General features: G+C 42.9%; 1 protein-coding gene across 1 annotated transcript; it reads right to left on the bottom strand.

Annotated features, from left to right (window-relative positions):
* Positions 1-22: 22 nt before the first annotated feature.
* On the bottom strand, positions 23-27,636 carry LOC129857796 (ubiquinone biosynthesis O-methyltransferase, mitochondrial-like). The gene is made up of 6 exons (XM_055926379.1): positions 27,374-27,636; positions 14,094-14,231; positions 4,788-4,887; positions 2,645-2,896; positions 1,790-1,949; positions 23-1,483 (listed from the first exon to the last, which is right to left on the bottom strand). The coding sequence occupies exons 1-6, from the start codon at positions 27,544-27,546 to the stop codon at positions 1,287-1,289; spliced, it is 1,020 nt and encodes a 339-aa protein (XP_055782354.1). The 5' UTR covers positions 27,547-27,636; the 3' UTR covers positions 23-1,286.
* Between the last annotated feature and the right edge of the window lie 175 nt (positions 27,637-27,811).

Raw genomic sequence — 27,811 nt, 5'->3', positions numbered from 1 at the left:
CAGACTCATTGTAGTTCTGAAATCGTATTCAATAATCCGTTTATTATAGCTTCCTGCTTATACAGCCTAATATCCTTACTGCACAGCCATACTGCAAGCGTGTGCACTCCAGCGGCTTCGTGGGCGCTCACGTCACTGGAGGTAGACTACAGTTTATTGGACAAATTGTACATGGTCATCCTGTTCAAACTTGGGTCTGCTAAATTTATGACAGAGCAATCTTATTCTGCTTAAGTATGTGACTGAAAACCAGCCCTGGACTGTTCTATAGCCTACATCGACCCATAATCCAAGTTTGGACATAAAATGAGCAGCTTTTAAATGCAATTTGTTAGAAGCCAGTGGGGCATGTGACTAGAATAACAACATTTGTGTCATGAGGGGAAAAAAACATACCTTTTTGCATTTCAGCACATAGTCCTGGGCGTTGTCTACATATAAGGGCAAACGGAAAAATATGACAGAAACACACAGTCCATCTGTGGAGGATCAAATACACTACTGTGACTGCACTTCTTGAAACATCCGGCCAATGATTGCGTCTGTTTTGAATAATATCTCGCAAGCATGATTTTAGTTGGAGGCTTGTTTGGGTCTTATGTAATAGTTCAGCAAGAAGCCAATTATAATCTTAAAATCACCATGGCTACAGAGTAGAGGGAAAGAGAGCAAGACAAGGCCGAAGCAGCCTGATCTCCCCCTCCTATATTTCAGGGATTAGCAGGAAATATTTGGACAGAAAATCTAAAGACTTTTCTAATATAAAAAGCCCTCAGATCCTGAATTTCAGCACAGGATTTACAACTGAAACACTACATCACTGATTTGGACTATATCTTCACACTGTTGAAATGACACTAGAGAGGAATAATCATCAGATCAGAGAATCTTAAAGGAAACTATTTCTTTCCTAATGGAGGATATAATAAGCATGTCAAACAATATCCATACAATGGATTTTGATGAACAGACATTGTGACTGTATTTGAAGAAAACATCTTGCTCAATAGTAAATCAGAGACCTGAGATGTCAATCATGGTGATGAACACTTCTACCATTACAGATGACATTGTACAGTTCACGCAATTCAGAGGGACTCATTATGCTGTGAACTCACATAACAATCATGGCCTGGCTGAAAGAAAACACCATGTATTTGTATCAAGCACTGAACTATAACTTTCTCAAATGCTTTGTGTTTTTCAGGTCCTTTGCCCTTTCCTTCAGAGATCAGAGGATCTGTGCTGCAGCTGACCACTTATGACAACTCTCTCCCACGGTCAAGTCAGCTGTACCAGCGTCTGGCCTTAGCTTGGGCCACTATCACGGTGGGGTCTTCGGGGTCGTCCTCGTCAAGGTTCGGTTCCTCCTCGAGTTTGACCGCGTGCAGGGCGTAGTTGATGCTAGTGCTCTCTGTCCAGCTCCAGGCCCCTGACAGAGGGTTATACAGCATCCCTCGGATAGACTCCACATGGAAACCATCTGGGACGGAGTAGAGATAGAGAGGAATAGGTCAGAGAGAAATAGAGAGGGATAGAGAAAGAATGGGTGAGAAAGAGGATGCGAAATAAGAAAATGGGACAATTGAAAAGACAGAAAGCGAGAATGGATGAGAAAGAGAAGAGAGAGGGTCACACACACAACCTCCTATTGGAAAGTGAGAATGAAAAAACGAGACAGCCAAACATAGACACCAGTATGCCTTCAAAAAGAGGCACAGTAGAAAGAGCTAAAAGGAGAGTGTGGAAGAAAAGTAGCAGCATGTGAATGAAAAGCAGGCAGACTCACTGGACTCTAGCAGGCGCTCCAGCTCCATGGGGCTGACAAACTTGTCCCAGTCATGGGTCCCGCTGGGCACGATGCGTAGCACCTCCTCTGCTGCCACGATGGCCAGGGCATACGACAGCTGGGTCTTGTTGATGGTGGTGATGAAGAGGGAGCCTCCTGGCTGCACACAGGAGGGAGACCGTTACAACCTAGGGTTGTGTTCATAAGGCACCAAACCAGGAGAGACTACCTAGACTGGTACCTGGTCCAATAAGAAATGCTCATTTTCCTTTTCCGTTGCAAAATGTTTTTGTTGTTGTTGTGTACACTAATGAATGTGATCCAACAGATGTGTTGCTTCGGATGGCTCTATTATTGACAATTGAGAGGCAGCAACACAAGTTTGATAGATAAGAATTCAATTTTAAAAACCTACTGAAAGATCAGGTAAAAGGGGACAGGCTTTGAATGCTTCATCTAACACAGAGACTGTACACACAACTGTAACATGGAGAGATGAGAGCTGGTTTACATATCAACCAATGAAGCTATTTTAAACATGACATTGTACAGAACAAATTATAATTTATGATGGTCAGTGTTAAAAGAGGAGCTGAGAGATTTGGGCCAGAGAGAGTGAGAATCTGGATGCAATGGTATTAGAGGAGATTAGGAAGATGTGCTTTTTCAACTAATTTGTCCTCCCAACACACTGACCCAGGAGATTGGAGGCATCTGGCCCTCGGATTGATAAAGAGGTCAACCCAAAAGATAGTCGATAGTACAAATCACGCACACCCAAACACCACGGATAACTCAATGAAGCGAGAGAACAGTCATGAGTGTGTAGAATGTGAGACGAGTCACATGACCCACCTTGAGCACCTGGTTGCAGCAGAGTGTGAAGGTTTCCAGGTCAGCCAGATGTTCCACCACCTCCGAGGCCACCACTGCATCAAACTGCCCCGCTCCCTGCCCCCCTTTTTCAGAGAGCTCCTCCAGAGTGATGGCACGGTAGCGCACATTGCCACGCAGGTCTGGATCATGCCACGCATGTACCTCCGCTGTCCCAATACTGTCTGCCACCGGGTCAATGCCTAGTACATCTGCCCCCAGTCTACCCAAGGGCTGGGAGGAAGTGAGTTTATACATAGTGACTTAAGAAAGTATTCACACCCCTTGAATTTTTACACATTTTGTTATGTTACAAAGTGGGATTAAAATATATTTAAGTGTCAAATTTTGTCAATGATCCCTACACACAATATCCTGTTATATCAAGGCCAAAGAAAAAATAAATAAATTGTGGAATTGAAGTAAAACACTAATATATCTTGATTAAATAAGTATTCAACCCCCTGAGTCAATACATGTTTGAATCACCTTTGGCAGCGATTACAGCTGAGAGTGTTTTTGTGTAAGTCTTCAGGATATTTGCATACCGTGATTGTACAATATTTAACCATTCTTTTTAAAATTATTAAAGCGCAGTCAAGTTGGTTGTTGATAATTGCTAGACAGCGATTTTCATATCTTGCCATAAATCCGCTTGAGAATCTAAGTCAAAACTAACTAGGCCACTCAGGAAAATTCTATGTCGTCTTGGTAAGCAACTCCAGTGTATATTTTGCCTTGTGTGTTTTAGGTTATGGTCCTGCTGAAAGGTACATTTTTCTCCCAGTGTCTGGTGGAAAGCAGACAACCAGGATTTTCCTCTAGGATTATGCCTGTGCTTAACTCTATTCCATTAATTGTTTTTATCCTAAATAACTCCCTAATCTTTGCCGAAGACAATCATACCCATAACATGATGCAGACACCACCATGCTTGAAAATATAAAGAGTGGTACTCAGTGATGTGTTTGCCCCAAACATAACGCTTTGTATTCAGGACAAAAAGTACATTTCTTTGCCACTTCTGCTACTCCGCTCTCCTCTTTTTTTTGCCTTATTGCAAACAGGATGCATGTTTTGGAATATTTTGATTCTGTACAGGCTTCCTTCTTTTCACTCTGTCATTGAGGTTAGTATGGTGGAGTAACTACGATTGTTGTTGATCCATCCTCACTTTTCTGCTATCACAACCATTAAAATCATTGGCCTCATGGTGAAATCCCTGAGCAGTTTCCTTCCTCTCCGGTAACTGAGTTAGGAAGGACACCTGTATCTTTGTAGTGACTGGGTGTATTGATACACCATCCAAAGTGTAATTAATAACTTCACCATGCGCAAAGGGATAGTCAGTGTCTGCTTTTTTTATTTTACTTACAACAATCTACCAATAGGTGCCCTTCTTTGCGAGTTATTGGAAATCCTCTCTGGTTTCTGTGGTTTAATCTGTGCTTGAAATTCACGTCTCGACTGAGGGACCTTACAGATAATTGTATGTGTGGGGTACAGAGAGGGTAGTCAATTTTTGTATGCTGTTGACACCCGTGTTTACACCTTAGTGCTGCCTGCTCGCCCGCAGCCAATCTCCATCCTTCCACAGCTGATCTCTTCTGAAAATAATTTCCCTAACTACACGATCCTCTGAGACGGACGCATACAGTCCATAGTCTAACAGACTGTGTGTGTGTGTGTGCGTTTGTCTGTGTGATAGAGCTATGTCAGACCTGAAGTAGTCTCCTCAAATCAAAACAGCTGGTATGTGTTCACTTCAAGTAAGAGCAAGGAAACAAATGCAATCCTTTGTCGATGTGAAGTTATCAAACACAAATGACCAGCTGTCCTTTTCCACCAAACCCTGACCAGTGAAATTGAGAAGAAATATGAATGTATTTTACATTTCAAACATTATTAGCAACTGGTAGAGCAAGGAAAAGGTTTGCATCACAAGCAGAATTGTACTGTACAGGCTACATTCAAAGTGAAGCTAAATCTGATTTGATAGCTTGCAATAAAAAATAATAATAATAATTTCCAAGCAAGTGTATGGGGATAGGAGTCTGTTGTCCACAGCGGCATCAGACTGCATATCTATCTCATTCATACACACACAAAAAGACACACATTTTACCTCAGTGAGCAACCCCCCTCCACAGCCTACGTCCAGTATTCTGAGCCCTGCCAGGGGTTTCCCCGGGCGCCGCCCGCCATGTGCGTTCAACAGATTATCCCTGAAAGAGGTCAGAGGTCATGCTATGAACACACACTACCACTCTTTCCACCCCATCCCCAATGCCATACAGTGCATTCAAAGTATTCAGACCCATTGACTTTTCCCACATTTTGTTACCCTACAGCTTTATTCTAAACTTCATTAAATTGCTTGTTCTCAATCTACACAAAATACCCCATAAAAAAACAGATATCACCCCATAAAAATACAGATCACATTTCCATAAGTATTCAGACCCTTCACTCAGTACTTTGTTGAAGCACCTTTGCAGAGATTACAGCCTCGAGTCTTCTTGGGTATGACGCTACAAGCTTGGCACACTTGCATTTGGAGAGTTTCTCCCATTCTTCTCTGCAGATCCTCTCAAGCTCTGTCAGGTTGGATGGGGAGTGTCGCTGCACAGCTATTTTCAGATCTCTCCAGAGATATTCGATCGGGTTCAAGTCCAGGCTCTGGATGGGCCACTAAAAGAGCCGGCCAGCTCTAGGAAGAGTCTTGGTGGTTCCAAACTTCTTCCATTTAAGAATGGAGGCCACTGTGTTCTTGGGGACCTTCAATGCCGCAGACATTTTTTGGTAGACCTTCCCCAGATCTGTGCCTCGACACAATCCTGTCTCTGACAATTCCTTCGACCTCATGGCTTGGTTTTTGCTCCAACATGCACTGTCAACTGTGGGACCTTTATATAGACAGGTGTGTGCCTTTCCAAATCATGTCCAATCAATTGTATTTACCACAGGTGGACTCCAATCAAGGATGATCAATGGAAACAGGATGCACCCGAGCTCAATTTCGAGTCAGGTAGCAAAAGGGCTGAATACGTATGTAAATAAAAGGTATGTTTTTCATTTTTAATGCATTGGCCAAAATGTCATAGGGAGGTAGACAGACCTAACCGTGTGGTGCAAGGACAACAACCTCTCCCTCAACGTGATCAAGACAAAGGAGATGATTGTGGACTACAGGAAAAGGAGGACCGAGCATGCCCCCATTCTTATCGACGGGGCTGTAGTGGAGCAGGTTGAGCTTCAAGTTCCTTGGCGTCCACATCACCAACAAACTAACATGGTCCAAGCACACCAAGACAGTCGTGAAGAGGGAACAACAAAACTTATTCCCCCTCAGGAGACTGAAAGGATTTGGCATGGGTCCTCAGACCCACAAAATAATTTACAGCTGCACCATCGAGAGCATCCTGACAGGTTGCATCACTGCCTGGTATGGCAACTGCTCGGCATCCGACCGCAAGGCACTACAGAGGGTAGTGCGTACGACCCAGTACATCACTGGGGCCAAGGTTGTGCCGATCAACCAGTGCTCCCGCACATTGGCTAACCGGGCTATCTGCATTGTGTCCCACCCACCACCTCAACCCCTCTTTTACGCTACTGCTACTCTCTGTTCATCATATATGCAAAGTCACTTTAACCATATCTACATACTACCTCAATCAGCCTGACTAACCAGTGTCTGTATGTAGCCTCGCTACTGTATATAGCCTGTCTTTTTACTGTTGTTTTATTTCTTTACCTACCTATTGTTCACCTAATACCTTTTTTGCACTATTGGTTAGAGCCTGTAAGTAAGCATTTCACTGTAAGGTCTACACCTGTTGTATTCAGCGCATTTGACAAACTTTGATTTGATTCCTTCTCTGCTACCGCACAGCAAGCGGTACCGGAGTGACAAGCTGGTGACACTGTCTGTGACTTATTTAGAATTCAAGGCACACTTAACCAGCATAGCTACCACACTCCGTAGCGATATGCCATCCCATATGGTTTGCGCTTTGAATCATTTGTTTTTCAACAGGACAATGACCTAACACACCTCCAGGCTGTGTAAGGGTTATTTGACCAAGGAGAGTGATGGAGTGCTGCATCAGATGACCTGTCCTCCACAATCACCAGACCTCAACCAAATTGAGATGGTTTGGGATGAGTTGGACCGCAGAGTGAAGGAAAAGCAGCCAACAAGTACTCAGCATTTGTGGGAACTCCTTCAAGACTGTTGGAAAAGCATTCCATGTGAAGCTGGTTGAGAGAATGCCAAGAGCGCAAAGCTGTCATCAAGGCAACTTTGAAGAACCTAAAATATATTTTGATTTGTTTAACACTTTTGGTTACTACATGATTCCATGTGTTATTTAATAGTTGATGTCTTCACTATTCTTCTACAACGTAGAAAATAGTAAAAAAAAAAAAGAAAAACACGTGAATTAGTAGGTGTGTACAAACTTTTGACTTGTTGACTGTATATTCACCAAATAAAATACATGGGGGATTGGAAATGATGCAGAGAATTACTGATAGAAGCCACAATCTGCAATATTAAAGCTGATCTACCCCCTAAATTAAAAAATATATATGTTTAACAAAAAGCTATGATCCCTTATTGATGTCCCTTGTTAAATCTACTTAAAATCAGTGTAGATAAAGGGGAGGAGACAGGTTAAAGAATGATTTTTAAGCCTTGAGACATAATGACAAAGTGAAAACATGTTTTTGGAAATTTGAGCACATTTGACAATACAGAAATATCTAATTCACATAAGTATTCACGGCACTGAGTCAATACTTTGTAGAAGGCTTTTTTGCAGCGATTACAGCTTTGAGTCGTCTTGGGTATGTCAATCAGCTTTACACATCTGGATTTCTTTTCTCCCATTCAAGAACTCGAACAGTCAAAAAATGTCAAATTCCTGCCTATCCCTAGTCTGTTTGTGTGTGTGCTCTCCATGTTTCCCCACACCTCTTACTGTCACAATCCCCTTGGCTACACAGTCGTCAGGACAAACGCCGCCCTCCAATAATCCCCCAGCTAAATTACAACTTGAAATCTCACAGCGCCATCCCCTCCATCTCAATTCCCCTCCGTTGACCCACCATCTCCATCCCCTACACTCTGGCTGCTGTCCCCCCAGGCAAGATGTACATGGAGCGGGCGAGGAGTCACATGTGTCTCCTTCATTACTGCCCTGCCACGGGATCTCCCACAGCCTTGGCACAGAGAGCGGGAGAGAAAGCCTGAGTGGGCTGCAGGGAGAGAGCTTTAGCCTGGACGCCCTTCGGAAACTAACACTACCCATCCAGCCCATCTCACCACACAACTCCAATGCTTTTGATGGTTTCTGCTAGCAAGCTACACTAGCGTAAGTAAATAAAACAAATAATATCCGCCCCAAAAAAGGAGGATTCTGATGCTAAACCAACCAAATCAGTGCTGTTGTCCCCTCGTTTAAACAACCTGAGGGCAGAGACACATCAGTGTTGAGTCTGACATCCCTCAGTCACACTGTCACCACAGACTCATCACCGCCGGGTCACAGACAGGAAGGAAAGGGATTTGCTACTATAGGCTGGATGAATGATGATGCTCTGGATTAGCTGTGAAGAATATAGCATATCTTATTTTTTAATTTTTTTTTATTTCACCTTTATTTAACCAGGTAGGCTAGTTGAGAACAAGTTCTCATTTGCAACTGCGACCTGGCCAAGATAAAGCATAGCAGTGTGAACAGACAACAACACAGAGTTACACATGGAGTAAACAATAAACAAGTCAATAACATGGTAGGAAAAAGAGAATCTATATACAATGTGTGCAAAAGGCTTGAGGTAGGCAATAAATCGAATAATTACAATTTAGCAGATTAACACTGGAGTGATAAATCATCAGATGATCATGTGCAAGAAGAGATACTGGTGTGCAAAAGAGCAGAAAAGTAAATAAATAAAAGCAGTATGGGGGTGAGGTAGGTAAATTGGGTGGGTAGTTTACAGATGGACTATGTACAGCTGCAGCGATCGGTTAGCTGCTCGGATAGCAGATTTTTAAAGTTGTTGAGGGAGATAAAAGTCTCCAACTTCAGAGATTTTTGCAATTCGTTCCAGTCGCAGGCAGCAGAGAACTGGAAGGAAAGGCGTCCAAATGAGGTTTTGGCTTTAGGGATGATCAGTGAGATACACCTGCTGGAGCGCGTGCTACGGGTGGGTGTAGCCATCGTGACCAGTGAACTGAGATAAGGCGGCACTTTACCTAGCATAGCCTTGTAGATGACCTGGAGCCAGTGGGTCTGACGACGAACATGTAGCGAGGGCCAGCCGACTAGGGCATACAGGTCGCAGTGGTGGGTCGTATAAGGTGCTTTAGTAACAAAACGGATGGAACTGTGATAAACTGCATCCAGTTTGCTGAGTAGAGTATTGGAAGCTATTTTGTAGATGACATCGCCGAAGTCGAGGATCGGTAGGATAGTCAGTTTTACTAGGGTAAGTTTGGCGGCGTGAGTGAAGGAGGCTTTGTTCCGGAATAGAAAGCCGACTCTAGATTTGATTTTGGATTGGAGATGTTTGATATGAGTCTGGAAGGAGAGTTTGCAGTCTAGCCAGACACCTAGGTACTTATAGATGTCCACATATTCTAGGTCGGAACCGTCCAGGGTGGTGATGCTAGTCGGGCGTGCGGGTGCAGGCAGCGAACGGTTGAAAAGCATGCATTTGGTTTTACTAGCGTTTAAGAGCAGTTGGAGGCCACGGAAGGAGTGTTGTATGGCATTGAAGCTCGTTTGGAGGTTAGATAGCACAGTGTCCAGGGAAGGGCCAGAAGTATACAGAATGGTGTCGTCTGCGTAGAGGTGGATCAGGGAATCGCCCGCAGCAAGAGCAACATCATTGATGTATACAGAGAAAAGAGTCGGCCCGAGAATTGAACCCTGTGGTACCCCCATAGAGACTGCCAGAGGACCGGACAACATGCCCTCCGATTTGACACACTGAAATCTGTCTGCAAAGTAGTTGGTGAACCAGGCAAGGCAGTCATTAGAAAAACCGAGGCTATTGAGTCTGCCGATAAGAATATGGTGATTGACAGAGTCGAAAGCATTGGCCAGGTCGATGAAGACGGCTGCACAGTAGTGTCTTTTATCGATGGCGGTTATGATATCGTTTAGTACCTTGAGCGTGGCTGAGGTGCACCCGTGACCGGCTCGGAAACCGGATTGCACAGCGGAGAAGGTACGGTGGGATTCGAGATGGTCAGTGATCTGTTTGTTGACTTGGCTTTCGAAGACCTTAGCTAGGCAGGGCAGGATGGATATAGGTCTGTAACAGTTTGGGTCCAGGGTGTCTCCCCCTTTGAAGAGGGGGATGACAGCGGCAGCTTTCCAATCCTTGGGGATCTCAGATGATACGAAGGAGAGGTTGAACAGGCTGGTAATAGGGGGTGCGACAATGGCGGCGGACAGTTTCAGAAATAGGGGGTCCAGATTGTCAAGCCCAGCTGATTTGTATGGGTCCAGGTTTTCCAGCTCTTTCAGGACATCTGCTATCTGGATATGGGTAAAGGAGAAGCTGGGGAGGCTTGGGCGAGTAGCAGCGGGGGGGGCGGGGCTGCCAGCCATTGAGAAATGTTTGTTGAAGTTTTCGATTATCACGGACTTATCAGTGGTGACCGTGTTATCTAGCCTCAGTGCAGTGGGCAGCTGGGAGGAGGTGCTCTTGTTTTCCATGGACTTTACAGTATCCCAGAACTTTTTGGAGTTAGAGCTACAGGATGCAAATTTCTGCTTGAAAAAGCTGGCCTTTGCTTTCCTGACTGACTGCGTGTATTGGTTCCTGACTTTCCTGAACAGTTGCATATCGCGGGGGCTCTTCGATGCTATTGCAGTTCGCCACAGGATGTTTTTGTGCTGGTCGAGGGCAGTCAGGTCTGGAGTGAACCAAGGGCTATATCTGTTCTTGGTTCTGCATTTTTTGAACGGAGCATGCTTGTCTAATATGGTGAGGAAGTAACTTTTAAAGAATGACCAGGCATCCTCAACTGACGGGATGAGGTCAATATCCTTCCAGGGTACCCGGGCCAGGTCGATTAGAAAGGCCTGCTCGCAGAAGTGTTTTAGGGAGCGTTTGACAGTGATGAGGGGTGGTCGTTTGACCGTGGACCCGTGGCGGATACAGGCAATGAGGCAGTGATCGCTGAGATCTTGATTGAAGACAGCAGAGGTGTATTTGGAGGGCAAGTTGGTCAGGATAATGTCTATTAGGGTGCCCTTGTTTACGGATTTAGGGTTGTACCTGGTGGGTTCCTTGATGATTTGTGTGAGATTGAGGGCATCAAGCTTAGATTGTAGGACTGCCGGGGTGTTAAGCATATCCCAGTTTAGGTCACCTAACAGAACAAACTCTGAAGCTAGATGGGGAGCGATCAATTCACAGATGGTGTCCAGGGCACAGCTGGGAGCTGAGGGGGGTCGGTACCAGGCGGCAACAGTGAGAGACTTATTTCTGGAGAGATTAATTTTTAAAATTAGAAGTTCGAACTGTTTGGGCATAGACTTGGAAAGTATGACAGAACTTTGCAGGCTATCTCTGCAGTAGATTGCAACTCCTCCCCCTTTGGCAGTTCTATCTTGACGGAAAGTGTTATAGTTGGGTATGGAAATCTCAGAATTTTTGGTGGCCTTCCTAAGCCAGGATTCAGACACGGCAAGGACATCAGGGTTGGCAGAGTGTGCTAAAGCGGTGAGTAAGGCAAACTTAGGGAGGAGGCTTCTGATGTTGACATGCATGAGGCCAAGGCTTTTTCGATCACAGAAGTCAACAAATGAGGGTGACTGGGGATATGCAGGGCCTGGGTTTACCTCCACATCACCCGAGGAACAGAGGAGTAGTAGGATGAGGGTGCGGCTAAAGGCTATCAAAACTGGTCGCCTAGAGCGCTGGGGACAAGGAATAAAAGGAGCAGATTTATGGGCGTGGTAGAATAGATTCTGGGCATAATGTGCAGACCAGGGTATGGTGGGGCACGGGTACAGCGGACAAAGGAGGTATCAGAGGTACGGAGGTACGGAGAGTGGAACTACGGGGTCCATTGCAAACCAAAACAATGATAACAAGCCTGAACAACAGTATGCAAGGCATATTGATATTTGAGAGAGACATACAATAAGGCATAAAGTGATTGCAGGTCATGATTGGGAGAGCTAGCTAAAACAACAGGTGAGATAACAGCAGCTAGTCAGCTAACACAGCAACAGAAGGTAAAAATGGCGACGACTAGGCAGAGAGGGTCGGATTAACTACACACAGATCCTGAGTTAAGGCACAGAGCCTACAGATAAAACACAAATAAACAGAATGGAGTACCATGAATTAATGGACAGTCAAGCAGGCATCAGCTATGTAGCCAAGTGATCATAGTGTCCAGGGGGCAGCCGTAGATGGAGCAGTGAGGCCTCCACTAAGCTAGCACGCGTTTAAAGTTAGTAGCCCGGCGGGTGGTCTGCTCAGACGGAGGGGGTCTGCTCAGACGGAGGCCGGTTGAGGGCACCGGTTGAGGGCACGTCTGCAGACCAGACGTGGTCGTGTCGACAGAAAATCCAAGCCGGATAGCGATGGCGAAAGAGAGGTTGTGAATTGTAGAATTGTGTTTGCTAACTGGTGCTAGCTTCCTGGTTGCGCTAGCTGCAAGATAAGCTAGCAGTTAGCAGACCGGGGCAGGCAAGTTAGCCTTTGGGGGACGTCGCGATGGGGGGGGAAGTCTGTTTTTGCCTCTTCGTGCGGTGACGTCGATAGACCAGTCGTGGAATTAGCAGGGTTCCAGGTAGCTCTAGGTAGCTAACAGGCCTAGTAGGTTAGCAGGATGGGCCTTCAGCGGGCGACACGCCTGAGGGGCCTGTTGGAGTCCTCGGGCAGATTATGTCGGTATTCCAGTCGTAGAGGATCGGCGGGGTTCCGTGCTCCGTACCGGCAGTAAAGGGGTCCGGATATTGTAGCCCAGGAGTGGGCTTCAGTGGTAGCACAGGAGCCCTAGCCGGGCTAGCTTCAGGCTAATTGGTGCTTGCTCCGGGATGTAAACGCTAGCCAGGAGTGGTCACCCGGGATTGTGGTTAGCTAGTTGCGAAGATCCAGATGAAAATGTTCAGAGTTTGTGGTAGGAATCCGGGGATATGGAGAGAAATAGGTCTGTTATGCTCTGGTTTTAGTCACGTTGTTCGAACTAGCGAGAGCTTTCCGAGCTAAAGGTTAGCTGATGACCGCTAGCAATGGTTTGCTAACTGATAGCTGGTAGGCAGTTAGCTGGCTATCTTCAGTAGATGGATTCCAGATCAGAAGTAAATAGAAATACTTTAGAAAAAAGCAGATCCACGCCACATTGGGTGAGGCGGGTTGCAGGAGAGTATTTAGAAGTTGAGGTTTAAGAAAGTATTTTTAAAAGATATGCGAAGAAAAAGATGTAAAAAGATATATACAAGGGACACGGGACACGACAGGACAAAGACGTCTACACTGCTACGCCAGCTTGGATTTATCAACCGAAATACCCTCAGATTTGCCGAGGCAGAATCAACTCCTTCCATATCATCTGCCCTTGTATCATCCCTATACATAAAAATGTATATATATATATATATATTTTTGACCTCACACCTACTTCAGGCATTTCTCACTTCTGAGCTTTTTGTCTCAATGTAACATGGATCAACTGGGGTCTGTCAATAACTTATACTGCCTGGCCCTGACATTTTAGCTCACGTAACGAATGTCATCAGTGAAAGAGAGGTGCCCCTCTAGTAGGCGGGGGAGGGGCCGTACTGTGAGTGACACGGGGAGGAGGGAGACAGCAACCAACCAAGCCGACTCGCTATAGTAGACTAATAGCTGCCATAGCAATGATTAAGTAGTACCTGTTGTAACTGCATCAAACCGGGAGAAGCTAGTTAAGCTAGCTAACGTAAGCTAGCTAGGCTAACTGTGGTTGCAGTGCATGCGCTTTCTCATCCTACAGTTACAAAAATAGGCTCTATGACTGTAGCTTATTGCCGCTTTGATGATTTATGGTTGGCCAACAACAAGCTACACACGCCACTCTTGTGAAAAGCAAGAGCATTAGCATAATTTAACAAATCTCTCTCTCTCTCTCTCTCTCAGCAGTGTTCGGATCTGCATGGGCTCTTCCGGACAAGTCAGTTCAAATTACACATACCATAGACCCGTGACAATAATATCAGACCCATGACATTATTTAGAATTATGGAGGCCAGACCCGCTCAGGTCTCGGGGATTCGGGTACAGGTGGATCCGGGAAGGATTGTAACTGACTCTGACATAGATTCTACGTCTAAAGTAGCCCTAAATCAGTGGATGAGTGTGGCATCTTTAATATGCAATTGGGTGAATAAACTACAGGCATAAACACACGCACCGTATGAAAGGCACCCTGAGGTCATTCATTGAGTGGAGGGCTGCGAAGTCTCCCTGCTCGTTCCACCACTTGTTGGCGAGAAGCTGGAACCTCTTCACCTCATTTGGGTCCACAGTGGTCTTGGAGGCAGAGCGAATCCTACAGATGCAAAACAATTGTCACCAAGCACTCAAATACTGACATGTATTAGACATTGGGGACGTCCCAGGTCGTCTCTATTGCAGTCACACAGCGTACATCTCACAATGCATTTTGGTTAGTGAACACACCAGACCCAACAGCAGGATAAATTGACTGAGGGTGCAGTGAGGGCGCACAATGAGTGTTCATGCATTGGAATTATATTGAATTCTGCTCACGCTATACTACATTAAACATCAAGTTAAAATGCTGAGACTCCGAGACCATTGATTGAGTGCTTTTGAAGTGACAGGCTACAGATTTTGCACCAACCCATCTCCGTTGGACTATAGTAGCACAATGGACAGCGCCCTACACACTTAAACAAGGATATTTTGGTCATAAATATAGGCTACAAGATAGACAGGGTAATTCACCCATTACAAACAGCCCATGTGAATGTCTTACCAAAATAATGCAAATTAAATGCTGAAAGTGACAGGTTGGTGTGAAATCGCCGCTGCGCTCTATCAGCACCATGGACAGCGCCCTACACACTACAGAAAGACCTTTGAAAACCCATTTGCTGAAATGACACCACTGGCTACACAACCAATATTTTTATTAAAACCAACCAGCTAGATTGTTTACCTTTTTAGAAGAGTTTCAGCCTCTGTGACGCTCTGCGGAAATTGAGTAATCGATCATTCTATTCTACCCGAAATCTTTCCCCTCAAATGCCAGTTGGATTAGTTGAACTTTCCTAGGGTGTAGCATGCTTCTTCTGTGCTGACTGAACACATTTGTCAAAGTGGATGTAGCCCCCCTCATGAGCCCTGTGATTTCATTTTGAATATTGTGTGACGTGTATGTGGCGTTGTGGGTTATGGTGCTAAACACCATGCCAAGTTCCTTGTCTTTCGGAGAGTATATTCCATCATAGACAAAGTCCACTGCGACCCTCTACTCGACTCTTATGTCCAATGTCCCCCTCAGTGGTTACTGGTTTGAATTAAGGAAGTCAATGTCCACAAATCGACAGAATTGTGCGATTTCTTGCCAGCTGCCCGTCACTAACAAGTGTTGACACCAATGTTCCCATAGCACTTCAAAATTGTTTCTTTTCACAGTGCATTTCAAATGCTCTTTGCTTGATGCGTGCCTTGCAAATCAAATCAAATTGTATTTGTCACATGTTTAGCAGATGTTATTGCGGGTGTAGCAAAATGCTTGTGTTTCTAGCTCCAACAGTGCAGTAATATCTAACAATACACTTCTAAAGTAAAGGAATTAAGAATAAATACATATTTGGGCGAGCAGTGTCAGATCCTTTGGTACCATCAATAGCATGCTTCTAGTTAGAATACCCAGCTTGGGTGAAGGCCTTGTCTGCGTTAGCATTGGACCCAACACAGAACTTTCGACATGGGAAACAAAATGACGCAGCTGCAGTAACCGAGTATTCCAGTCACTCTCTTCCTATGAACCAGTTGCTATTGAATTAAAGTTTTTGGATTGAAAACCTGCAGCTTGGGTAGGATTCTAAGCTAACCGTGGCTTTCTACTCTGTTCCAAGATCATCAGGAACAGTCGGAGGTGGAGGGGCTGTGGAGCCATTATCCTGGTGGCGCTTGTGGAAGGGTGGGTAAGCTCTGCATGTGGAGCTCGACACCATCATTGCTGCTAGGCTTGGCGGCGGCCTCAGTGGTTGACGCTGCTGCTCATTACTCTCCTTCTCCTTTTGGCTTTGTTTGGGTACTTTGGCAAACGCCAATTTCTGATATCCATCGTGGCAGATCAGCTGGTTTGAGCTTGTTAAATAGGCTAAGGCGAATAAACATTGTTACAGCTAGCTAAGAAGCTAACTAAACCGTGTAGCGGTGGAGAGTGAGGAAGAGTTGAGTGAAGCAGCTTCGATGGTAAACATGACACCGCCCTTACAAATCAAAAATTACAGGCGGAGGCGTATCACTTAGCCTACCACAGATGAGAAGCGGTTTCTCCTGCTTTTTATGGAAACCTATGGGGGGGTGATAATAGACATAAGTCTAGGCAACTGTACAGCCATGTGGCTGTTGCCTAGCAAAGAACGTCTGACTGACATGACACGCCTTACTAACGTCTGCGTCGTGTGTTAATGAAAGTCATAATGTGCATAGTATATATTTATATTAATTAAATCTCAACCATAAATGTTAGAAACATACAATTTTTCCGTGCAAGCAGACATTCCGATGTTACCACCTTGAGCTATAGTGTAGCCTACGGTTGTGTATTTCCTGTTAATCGCTAATGGCCTAGAAAAGATTATGTCCAATCTATAGGTAATCTGTCTTTCCTTCAACACCTCATGGCATGGTATCTCGCTGTATACGGATCTAAATGTTGTTAGCCAATCAGACTGTGTTGTTACCAGTTCCCAGTAGCCTACATCAGACAACCAATATGAGTTGTGTCCGTGGCTTTCAGAAGAATAGAGGAGTTCAAAAGGTGCTATTTGGGATCCTTGGGATGTCCCTTCAGTCGAATAGAGACGTTTTCCAGATGGTCCTTGCAAATCTGGGTCCTTGGGATGTCTCCACCAACTATACATGTAAAATGATTAAGTTTAGTGTTAGCAGTGAACGTTCATAGAGTGAGAGTCTGGCACGGTATTTGAGAGCTAGACGGAAACATAGACATTCTTTTTTTTATTTTACAAGTTGCAGAAGCGATTTTCGAGTGTCTGCCCCAGATATTTTCCTTTTAGACGATGAAAAGAATTACCAAGATGTTCTTGATCCAATTGAGAAGTAAGTAGGCTATATTCAAGTTGTGATATCGTTAGGAAATATTTAGGTCTACTGTGTTAAGGCAAATTTGTTTTTTGAAAATAATAATTTTGTTGATATTGAGTTGATAACGTATTGTCGAAAGCACATAGGCAATATTATTTACTGTGTCGATAGCGGAGTAGGCTAGTGTACAATAACGTAATTTGATGTGCTAGTATTATTTATTTAATGGATGAATTAAATTGTAAATGAAAATATACACACGTAAGCAATATTATTTACATTGTAATACACTACCCCTACATGCCATTGTACTATAGCAGCAGTCATCAACCTTTGAGTCAAGATCACTTTGAGTCAAAATGCATGCCGAGATCTACCGCTCTGATTTTTTATTAACATGACTTAATAAATCCTCTTTAGGATTGGACCCCTTTTCTCTCTCAATTTTTCACCTAAAATGACATACCCAAATCTAACTGCCTGTAGCTCCTGAAGCAAGGATATGCATATTCTTGGTACCATTTGAAAGGAAACACTTTGATGTTTGTGGAAATGTGAAAGGAATGTAGGAGAATAACAAATTAGATCTGGTAAAAGATAATACAAAGAATGTATTTTTATTTTTTGTACCATCATCTTTGAAATGCAAGATAAAGGCCATAATGTATTATTCCAGCCCAGGTGCAATTTAGATATTGGCCACTAGATGGCAACAGTGTATGTGGAAAGTTTAGACTGATCCAATGTTCAACATTTTGAATCAAGACTGCCCAAATGTGCCTAATTTGTGTATTAATAACTTTTATGTTCAAAACTGTGCACGCTCCCAAACAATAGCATGGTATTCTTTCACTGTAATAGCTACTGTAAATTGGACAGTGCAGTTAGATTAACAAGAATTTAAGCTTTCTGACAATATCAGATATGTCTATGTCCTGGGAAATGTTCTTGTTACTTACAACCTCATGCTAATCGATTTAGCCTACGTTAGCGCAACGTCCCGCAGGGGACCCACCAATCCTGAAGTACGAAACTGTACGCCTATGCAACATTAACCAATTAAAAACACTACTGTAGCAATGAGGTTTGTGCAGTAACCTATAGGCCCAATACAGCATACTGACGTAGCTTGAATTTACCTGCCAATGCATTGTGGTTCGGGACATTTAAAAATATATATATTTCCAGGTAGGCTATATGATCACCCCGGTAATAGATCCATTGTTGTATTACTTGTGAGGCGCAGCTGAGTGAGCATACATTTAAATAATTTACTTTTTATTTTACTGGGCTGATGGTGCCTGCATCTGATGGTCACTCTCCCTTTCCTCCACTGGCACTGACCAAAAAGGGACACCGTCTTCCAGCTGATGGCGAAACTCGAGTCGCACCACATTATTTCTGCCTCATGCACAAATTCATGTTGTTACTCCTATGAACAGAGAAAGTGAAATATTCCTTGATATTAAAAAAGACCCAAGCCGCGAATAATAACAAACGCAAGCCTATAGATACACTTTCCTACTCATTCATTACTGCTGCACTGCTTGTTGTCGCACTGAGCGGAAATAGGAAAAACAGTGAGTAGTACAGTGTGTTATATTTCATGTGAATGTGTATTTGTATGGTGACTCCACGTTTGGATGAACGGACCAACGGGACTGCCATGGGCAAGTCCCTTGATGGGTACCAGGAATGTTGGAAGGACAATCTGAAGGTAATTATCTTTGCACACAACACAGCAGTGTCCAGGCCTCCTGTGTATTGACCCTATCGCCTGCTGTATGGAGGGGAGCCGCAGCAGTTTACTGGCGTAAACAATGCAATTGTATATAACATTATTGCATATACTGTAGTATAAAAAAAAAATTGTGATTGACTTAGTGTTTTTACATTGCTGTTTTTGTATAGCGTACTTTGAGGTCACTGATACTCCACCTGATGTGTTGGAAGTTGTCGAACCAGATCAGAACACCTTCGAGGACCACCTTCAGGCACGGACTGAGAAGGTTGTGGAGGTTTTTGACCAGGTAAACATTATCTGCTGTTCATTTATTTTCTGGCCTTCCAAGAGATACATTTGTAATAATACGAAATATAATTCAATGTATTTCTATTATAATCAAGGTGAGACTGAACATGGACAGGGCGCATGAGAAAAAGGAGAGCCACCAGAGAAGATTCAAAAAGGGACCAAGTGCTTCGACATCCGGGCGACTGACATGGCTTGGAAAAAGGACGAAAGACGAGACCCGGGAAAGCTTGGTGCTCCTATCTAGGGTCAACATCTATTAAGGTGAATTTAAAAACCTCAGATGATAACTATTTGCGTTTGCCACCTTGTGGTGGGCGGCATCGCCATGCTGTCAGCAGCACCAACACTGGCCCAGGGGTTTCTCCAAACAGCCAATCTCAAGGCGAACCACTTGTTCACGTTAAATAACCGCCACTTCCAGTGTAGGAAAGACTACTGAGCGTAGATATTAGTTCATCATAGGAGAGCTGTAGCTCCGCCCAACGGTGATGCGGAGCAGAGCATGCTGGGCGATCTCTGAGGTGAAGGAAGTAACTAGAGAAAGTACACAAGCCGTGATAAGTTCCAGCCATCTCCTTTGATTACCTATATATAGTTAGCATTCTTTGCTTGAGCCAAGGCCAATGTGCATCCAAAAGTAATGCGAGTTCATATTTCTTACAATTCATGTGTTGTGGACGCACTCCTGTGTTATGCTAATGAGCATGTTTACCGCAAGCAAGCAACTGTAAGCTTGCTAAAACCCTGTGGTTTCTGTCATCTCATTTCAGACATTCAACGTTAGCATTTCAACGTCTGGTTATATGAATGTATACTGATTATGTGGGTATTTTGTTAGCAATGAGCCTTGGGGATGCATTATACATTCAAGTTCATGTGTGTGAGGATGATGGTGCTGCTCAGTAGTGCTGTGTAATTGCACTCCTCTGATCATTCATTAGTAAAGTCACAGCCATGTTGTATTGCCCTGTGCGGCAGAACCAATTGTAGCCATATTATGTACAGCTTATGTAATTGGAGGTTGTATTAAGCCTATACCTGCCATTTACTATTATATTTAATTTCCCCCTTTTCAGAACCACACACTCTTAGTTAAGAAACTTGTCAAGCCATACACTGTGCTGTGCCGTTACTGCTCTGTAAATCAGCGTCATTAAACAACCTCAACTGGAATCCTACAGGTATGTCATCTATGCCCTTACAAGCACCTGGGAGAGAACACACAGTGCTAAGTAAAACCTAACCCTAAAGAATATACATTCCACCAAGTCCTTAACTACATCCAGGTAGGTGCTGTTAAGGTGTATGACACCACCCTGGAGTTTCTCACAACTTATCTCTATCTTTTCCAGGGACCATCCCTTGCCACCCTTATCAACCCCACTGACATAGAAAATTGGACATGTATCCTTTCTTTTCTGTCTGCCATTAACATCATTGCATGTCTAATCAAACATGTAAATAATTCAATACCTGTATTTTGTTTACATACCTGAATCCTTTAACCTGTGTGTTTGCTTGTTTACGTCTCTCCAACCCTTTTCTGTTAACTCTGCTCCTGTTCTCCATGACCTTCTGCCTAATACCCAGACATGGATCCACCTGATTTCCTCCATTACCAACCACCCTCCAACTTTTCATTACATCAGCTCCTGTTATTGTCATGTTGTCATTAACTGCTAAGAAAGAGCAAGAAAACTATCATACTGGGCACAATGTGAGATGCACAGATTAGCTAAAAACACTAGCACTGCAGGGCAGCAGCGCCTAGACTTTGCAGTTTCCCTCTTCCAAGACTGACTACCTGATGAAAACAAGTGACAGGCAGAACCTCCCAGCCACACAATACCCACCTCCTCTCTAGTCCACACACCAGAATTCAGTATTTCAGTCTATGATTGCCATGTGAGCGTACAACAAATCTGAAAGTAAATCGACACACATGTACCAACAAAAAATATCAAAGTTGATGTATTTAAATGTAAAATATTGCCAGATTGGTTTTCACAGCTGTTTCATAAGATGTTCACTATTGTAAACTGTAACGTATCCCTTGATGGTATTTTTCAGTTCAACATTGTTGTATTATAAGACATACAATAGATATATTCAACCACAAGGGTGTACTAATGAGCTAAATCCTAATAGAGGATCAATATTACTTCAGTGTAGATAAGGGAAGGACTGTATAAAATTAAAACATGCCAGCCAGACAAGCCAGTGTATGAATCAAAGTATTTACATATGAACGGAGTGGAAATTGGCTGACTTTGATCTGTAAGGTAAGCAACATTAATGTGTGGGGAGGGGCATTGAAATTATATTATTTTTTACTAGAGGTCGACCGATTATGATTTTTCAATGCCGATACCGATTATTGGAGGACAGAAAGCCAATACCGATTAATCGGCCGATTTTTAAAAATGTATGTGTAATAATGACAATTACAACAATACTGAATGAACACTTATTTTAACTTAATATAATACATCAATCAAATCAATTTAGCATCAAATATATAATGAAACATGTTCAATTTGGTTTAAATAATGCAAAAACAAAGTGTTGGAGAAGAAAGTAAAAGTGCAATATGTGCCATGTAAAAAAGCTAACATTTATGTTCCTTGCTCAGAACATGAGAACATATGAAAGCTGGTGGTTCCTTTTAACACGAGTCTTCAATATTCCCAGGTAAGAAGTTTTAGGTTGTAGTTATTATAGGAATTATAGGACTATTTCTCTCTATACCATTTGTATTTCATATACCTTTGACTATTGGATGTTCTTATAGGCACTTTAGTATTGCCAGTGTAACAGTACAGCTTCCGTCCCTCTCCTCGCTCCTACCTGGGCTCGAACCAGGAACACATCGACAACAGCCACCCTCGAAGCAGCGTTACCCATGCAGAGCAAGGGGAACAACTACTCCAAGTCTCAGAGCGAGTGACGTTTGAAACACTATTAGCGCACACCCCGCTAACTAGCTAGCCATTTCACATCAGTTACACCAAGCCTAATCTCAGGAGTTGATATGCTTGAATTCATAAACAGCAGAGCTGCTGGCAAAACGCACGGAAGTGCTGTTTGAATGAATGCTTACAAGCCTGCTAGTGCCCACCATCGCTCAGTCAGACTGCTCTATCAAATCATAGACTTAGTTAATAACATAATAACACACAGAAATACGAGCCTTAGGTCATTAATATGGTCGAATCCGGAAACTATCATCTCGAAACAAAACATTTATTCTTTCAGTGAAATACGGAACCGTTCCATATTTTATCTAACGGGTGGCATCCATCAGTCTAAATATTCCTGTTAAATTGCACAACCTTCAATGTTATGTCAAAATTACGTAGAATTCTGGCAAATTAGTTCGCAATGGGCCAGGCGGCCCAAACTGTTGCATATACCTTGACTCTGTGTGCAATGAACGCAAGAGAAGTGACACAATTTCACCTGGTTAATATTGCCTGCTAACCTGGATTTCTTTTAGCTAAATATGCAGGTTTAAAAATATATACTTCTGTGTATTGATTTTAAGAAAGGCATTGATGTTTATGGTTAGGTACACGTTGGAGCAACGAGTCCTTTTTCGCGAATGCGCACTGCATCGATTATATGCAACACAGGACACGCTAGATAAACTAGTAATATCATCAACCATGGGTAGTTATAACTAGTGATTATGATTGATTGATTGTTTTTTATAAGATAAGTTTAATGCTAGCTAGCATCTTACCTTGGCTTCTTACTGCATTCGCATAACAGGCGGGCTCCTCGTGAGGCAGGTGGTTAGAGCGTTGGACTAGTTAACCGTAAGGTTGCAAGATTGAATCCCTGAGCTGACAAGGTAAAACTCTGTCGTTCTGCCCCTGAACAAGGCAGTTAACTTCTTGACGCTAGGGGTCAGATTTATTATTATTTAATTTTTTTAAATAACGTTCCCAAGGTAAACGGACTATTTCTCAGGTCTAGATCGTAGAATATGCATATAATTTACAGATTAGGATAGAAAACACTGCAAAGTTTCCAAAACTGTCAAAATAGTATAACACAACTGATTTTGCAGGCGAAAACCTGAGGAAATCTAACCCGTAAGTGATTTTTTTTTTTTTTTTTAAATCTGTGTTTCATTCCCCGTTCTTTCTTCCATTTAAAGGGGGTATCAACCAGATTCCTTTTCCAATGGCTTCCTCGGGCTGTGACCAGGCTTTAGACATAGTTTCAGGCTTTTATTTTGAAAAATGAGTGAGATTTTTCAAAACTAGTCAGGTGTCCCTTTGATTAGTTCCTGCGCGCGAGAGGGGTAGCTCTCCATTTTCTTTCTCTCTTTTATTGAATAGGTTACGGTCCGGTTTAAATATGATCGATTATGTATGTTAAAAACAACTTGAGGATTGATTATAAAAAACATTTGACATGTTTCTACGAACATTACGGATACTTTTTGGAATTTTCGTCGAACGGAACGAGGCTGTGGTTTTCTGAACATTACGCGCAACCCAAATGGCGTTTTTTTGTTATAAAAGTAATATTTATCGAACAAAAATAACATTTATTGTGTAACTGGGAGTCTCCTGAGTGCAAACATCCAAAGATTATCAAAGGTAAGCGATTAATTTTATTGCTTTTCTGACTTTCGTGACCATGCTAATTTGGGGCTAGCTGTTCTAGCATTGATTGATACACTCACAAAAGCTTGGATTGCTTTCGGTGTAAAGCATATTTTCAAAATCTGACACGACAGGTGGATTAACAACAAGCTAAGCTGTGTTTTGGTATATTTCACTTGTGATTGCATGATTATAAATATTTGTAGTAAAATTTTTGAATTTGGCGCCCTGCAATTCAGCGATTGTTTAGGAAAATGATCCCACTAAAGGGATCTGTGCGCAGAGAGGTTAACCCACCGTTCCTAGGCCGTCATTGAAAATAAGAATGCGTTCTTAACTGACTTGCCTAGTTAAATAAAGGTGTAAAAATATATATATAATAAAATAGGCAAAATCGGTGTCCAGAATTACCGATTTCCGATTGTTATGAAAACTTGAAATCGGCCCTAATTAAAATCGTCCATTCCGATTAAATCGGGCGACCTCTATTTTTTACCCTGATGCCTGTTTAGTCATAAAAAGCATAAGATTAAGCATAACATTAATCACAATGGTTAGCATATGCAAATTAATATGAATACATTTAGCCTAATTGGTAACAAATATGACATGGAAAGTCAGGATCCTAATCAGGCTTCTGTTTGTCAAATCCAGATTAAATAAAGGTCTTTATGTGTGTCAAATCTGTAGGTGCTTGTGGGCTAAATCAATGACAAACAGCTGAAATGTTCAGGCTTCTTCATGATCTGTGATCAGAACAGGCTGGGGTGTTTTCGGTTCCGTTTAGTCTAACGATATGCGTAAGAACGCAACTGCACTGAAATGAACAGCCTGATTCAATGGGATTCTGCTGAATAATAAAATGCTTTTATCTCTAAATTGCATAGCATATAATAAACCATCGTTTCCCTCTAAATTGCAGAGCATATAATAAACCATCATTTTCCTGTGATGTTGAGGCTGAACAAGACCTATAGGCTAGTAGACTATACGGAAGTAATCGTGGAGTTAATCATTGTTATAGCCTAGATCGCTTTATATAATCTGAACTATTGCTTTTCCTATGGCTAAGAAAACAAGTAGTAGCATATGCTTTTTGCCTGTCTCTATGACAAGGGTTTGGCCTATATCCTCACATACCCCCTCAATTTGAACCCTGCTTTTAACCATAAGACATCTCCACAGAAATGTATAGCCTAAAGTGAGTGATTGTGTCTGATAACCTCTTGTTTCTGAATAGGGCTACCTCTAACAAAAAAGCTCATGTGTCTGTATTGATGTGAGAAAATGGCATATCTACACAATAATGATGGCTGGCTGCGATATCAACTAGCCTAATAAGTTTTGCATTGAGGTAATAGCCCTATTTTAGCTAAATCGACAAATTTAATTGATTACCTTACTATCGCAATTAAAAATATTTTTTTGCAAAATCATGTACAGTGATCCCTCGCCACTTCGCGGTTCACTTATCGCAGATTCGCTATTTCGCGGATTTTCATAATGCATTTTTTTTTTTTTTGGTGCATTGTGCTCTGCATTCTGATTCGCTAAAAACTCACTCCCGCTTCTTGTATCAAAACATGCTACGAATTGTGCTATCATTTTGTCGTCTCGTGCAGTTATGTGTACGTACATCGCTTAGCAACCATGGTGCGAATGGCCACTGAACTTAAGCGAGTAGCTGAGGAATGGGACCCTTTGATGAGCCGTTCATTACAGTTCTCCAACGTAATCGATGGTGGCATGTCGGTGTACAAGGATCTTTTTGCAAAGAAGAAAAAAGAGCGACAACAGCTGCCTATCACTATGTTCTTCTCCCGAACAAACACACCTGCACCGCGGGCTTCAGAAGAAGAGAACACTGCAGAGCGCAGTCAGGATGCAGCGGCCCAGTCTGAAGAGCAGTGAAACGGCCTACACGTGAGTCACTGTATTTGTATACATGTAATAGTTGCTAATTGTAAAAAAAAAAAAAAAAATCTATTTAGCGGATTTCACTTATCGCGGGTCATTTTCGGAACGTAACCCCCGCGATAAACGAGGGATTACTGTAGACGTTTGTAAGCCGTTCATGGGGAGATCTTTAATAATAAACTAAACAGACACTTAAACTAACGTGTGAAACACATGTAGATGTTTTTAACATGCAGACCGGACACGTCACGTGCGCAAGCGTCGCAAAATAAATGTAGAAATCCATGTTTCCATGTCCAAGTTTACAATTGGCTCATTCATCCCCCTCCTCTCCCCTGTAACTATTCCCCAGGTCGTTGCTGCAAATGAGAACGTGTTCTCAGTCAACTTACCTGGTAAAATAACGGTAAAAAAAAAAAAAAAAAAAAAAAAAAAAAAAAAATGTTATTCAATTATTGCACCCACACTGCTCTCGTTGCCAAGGGCTAAAATAGAACTCCTTTCTATTTCTGACGCAGATCGCGCTGCAAGTCCTGCTTCTCCCATCTCCTCATTGGTTTATATAAGCAAGTACCCACGTGCCATCTTCTCATTGGTTATACCCACGTGGGTGATTGAAAGACGAACTGTTTTGCCGGTTGTCGTGGTAATACTATGGAAGTGTAGATGCCAATGTAACAGTATAACTTTAAACCGTCCCCTGCTCCGACCTCGGGCGCAAACCAGGGACCCTCTGCACACATCAACAACGGTCGCCCACGAAGCATCGTTACCCATCGCTCCACAAAGGCCTCGGCCCTTGCAGAGCAAGGGAAAACACTACTTCTAGGTTTCAGAGCAAGTGACGTAACTGATTGAAACGCTATTAGCGCGTACCCGCTAACTTGCTAGCCATTTCACATCCGTTACACCAATCACCATATAAGTTCAAATATGAAAACACCTGGAAGGAGGAGATATGACTAGAAACGATTCGGTTTTATGTGTGGATTAATTGTCGGATTAGAGGACCTTGTGCATTTCAGGTAAAATAACAACTCAATATTTATATCCCAGGACAAATTAGCTAGCAACAGCAAGCTAGCTAAATAGGACAAATTAGCTAGCAAGTGCAAGCTAACTAGCTAAATTGCCATACATGTTTAATGCTTTTCGACCTGTCCCCAAATTAATGTCATTGGTTCCGAGTTTGTTTTGATATTTTAACCTGCGTGTCTTGATCGCGTTTGGTGTAGGGGGACAAAATAAACGTATGCACGATAGCGCACGCGCGCAGCCGGTTTGGGTTCCGTGTAATGTGCTCATGATAAGATCATTCATAATAAACTTATACGGAACCCAAACCGCGTGCGCTTTCGTGCATAAATTATCAGGTCTGGTCAACATGTTACAAGCAAACTGACACGTGACGCGATCACCACGTAAACACTATTTCTACATGACGTGTCGAACTTATCGGTAGGGCATGGCACACACAGAAGCTAAACAGTCTACATAACACTGGAGAGTATTCGGAATAATCAGTTTTTCTAATGCTTGCAATTGTCAATACAACCCTGGGATGTAATAATTAGTGCACACAGTAGCAAAACGTTTCGCAACGGAAACTAGTTTCTATTCACGTAGGCCCCTCCCCGTTTGCATTCTTGTCTAGTGATGAAAACCCACGCAGCGCCCTTCTGAGATGCTCAGTACGACTGCAAAAAGACGACCTGGAACGAAAACATTTTCCGTTAGCATGGAGTTAGTTAGAGAAACTGAGTCCACGTGCAATCGCTAAGACACTCATACCACATCTGCTAACTAAAACCATACCTCACATGCGCGAAACCCATTTGAGAGCGACGCTCCAGAAACTGCGTGTGATGTTTACATACTGAAGTCCAGCTGACTGTAGTCCGAGTTGAAGTAGGAGTGCCATTCACCACACTTGTTGAACAGCGGGTACAAAACCTTAAGATAAGACGTCCAAACTTCTTTGAAAACATGTCTGTTTTTTACACTTATATTTGTGTTCTGTATCGACAGTTCAATGTGACCGTGGTGTACTCATTCTCTTACTGTTCGAGTGGAAACACTGCTGTGCATAGAAAGTTCCTACTGGCTACTGGTTCCCGGTCAAAATCTACTCCGGTCCCAAATTATTAGTGTATTAAAGCTCAATTAAGCCAACACTATGAGTTCAGTAATATATCAACGATTAAACACAATTATAACTTAGCCTGTTGTAAAGTAAGGTGGGGGGTTATACAT

This window comes from Salvelinus fontinalis, chromosome 6 (assembly GCF_029448725.1).
Source record: "Salvelinus fontinalis isolate EN_2023a chromosome 6, ASM2944872v1, whole genome shotgun sequence".
In the NCBI taxonomy this organism is placed as follows: domain Eukaryota; kingdom Metazoa; phylum Chordata; class Actinopteri; order Salmoniformes; family Salmonidae; genus Salvelinus; species Salvelinus fontinalis.
This window is presented reverse-complemented; position numbering and strand designations above follow the sequence as displayed.

Bases quoted from the DNA above. Each gene is read 5' to 3' on its own strand.
- LOC129857796 (XM_055926379.1), bottom strand. From the start codon at position 27,546: ATGTTTTCAAAGAAGTTTGGACGTCTTATCTTAAGGTTTTGTACCCGC. The intron at 14,232-27,373 runs GTATGGTTTTAG...TTGCATCTGTAG, and splicing joins ATGGGTTTCGCGCATGTGAG to GATTCGCTCTGCCTCCAAGA. The intron at 1,950-2,644 runs GTGGGTCATGTG...TCCTGTGTGCAG, and splicing joins GCTGCAACCAGGTGCTCAAG to CCAGGAGGCTCCCTCTTCAT.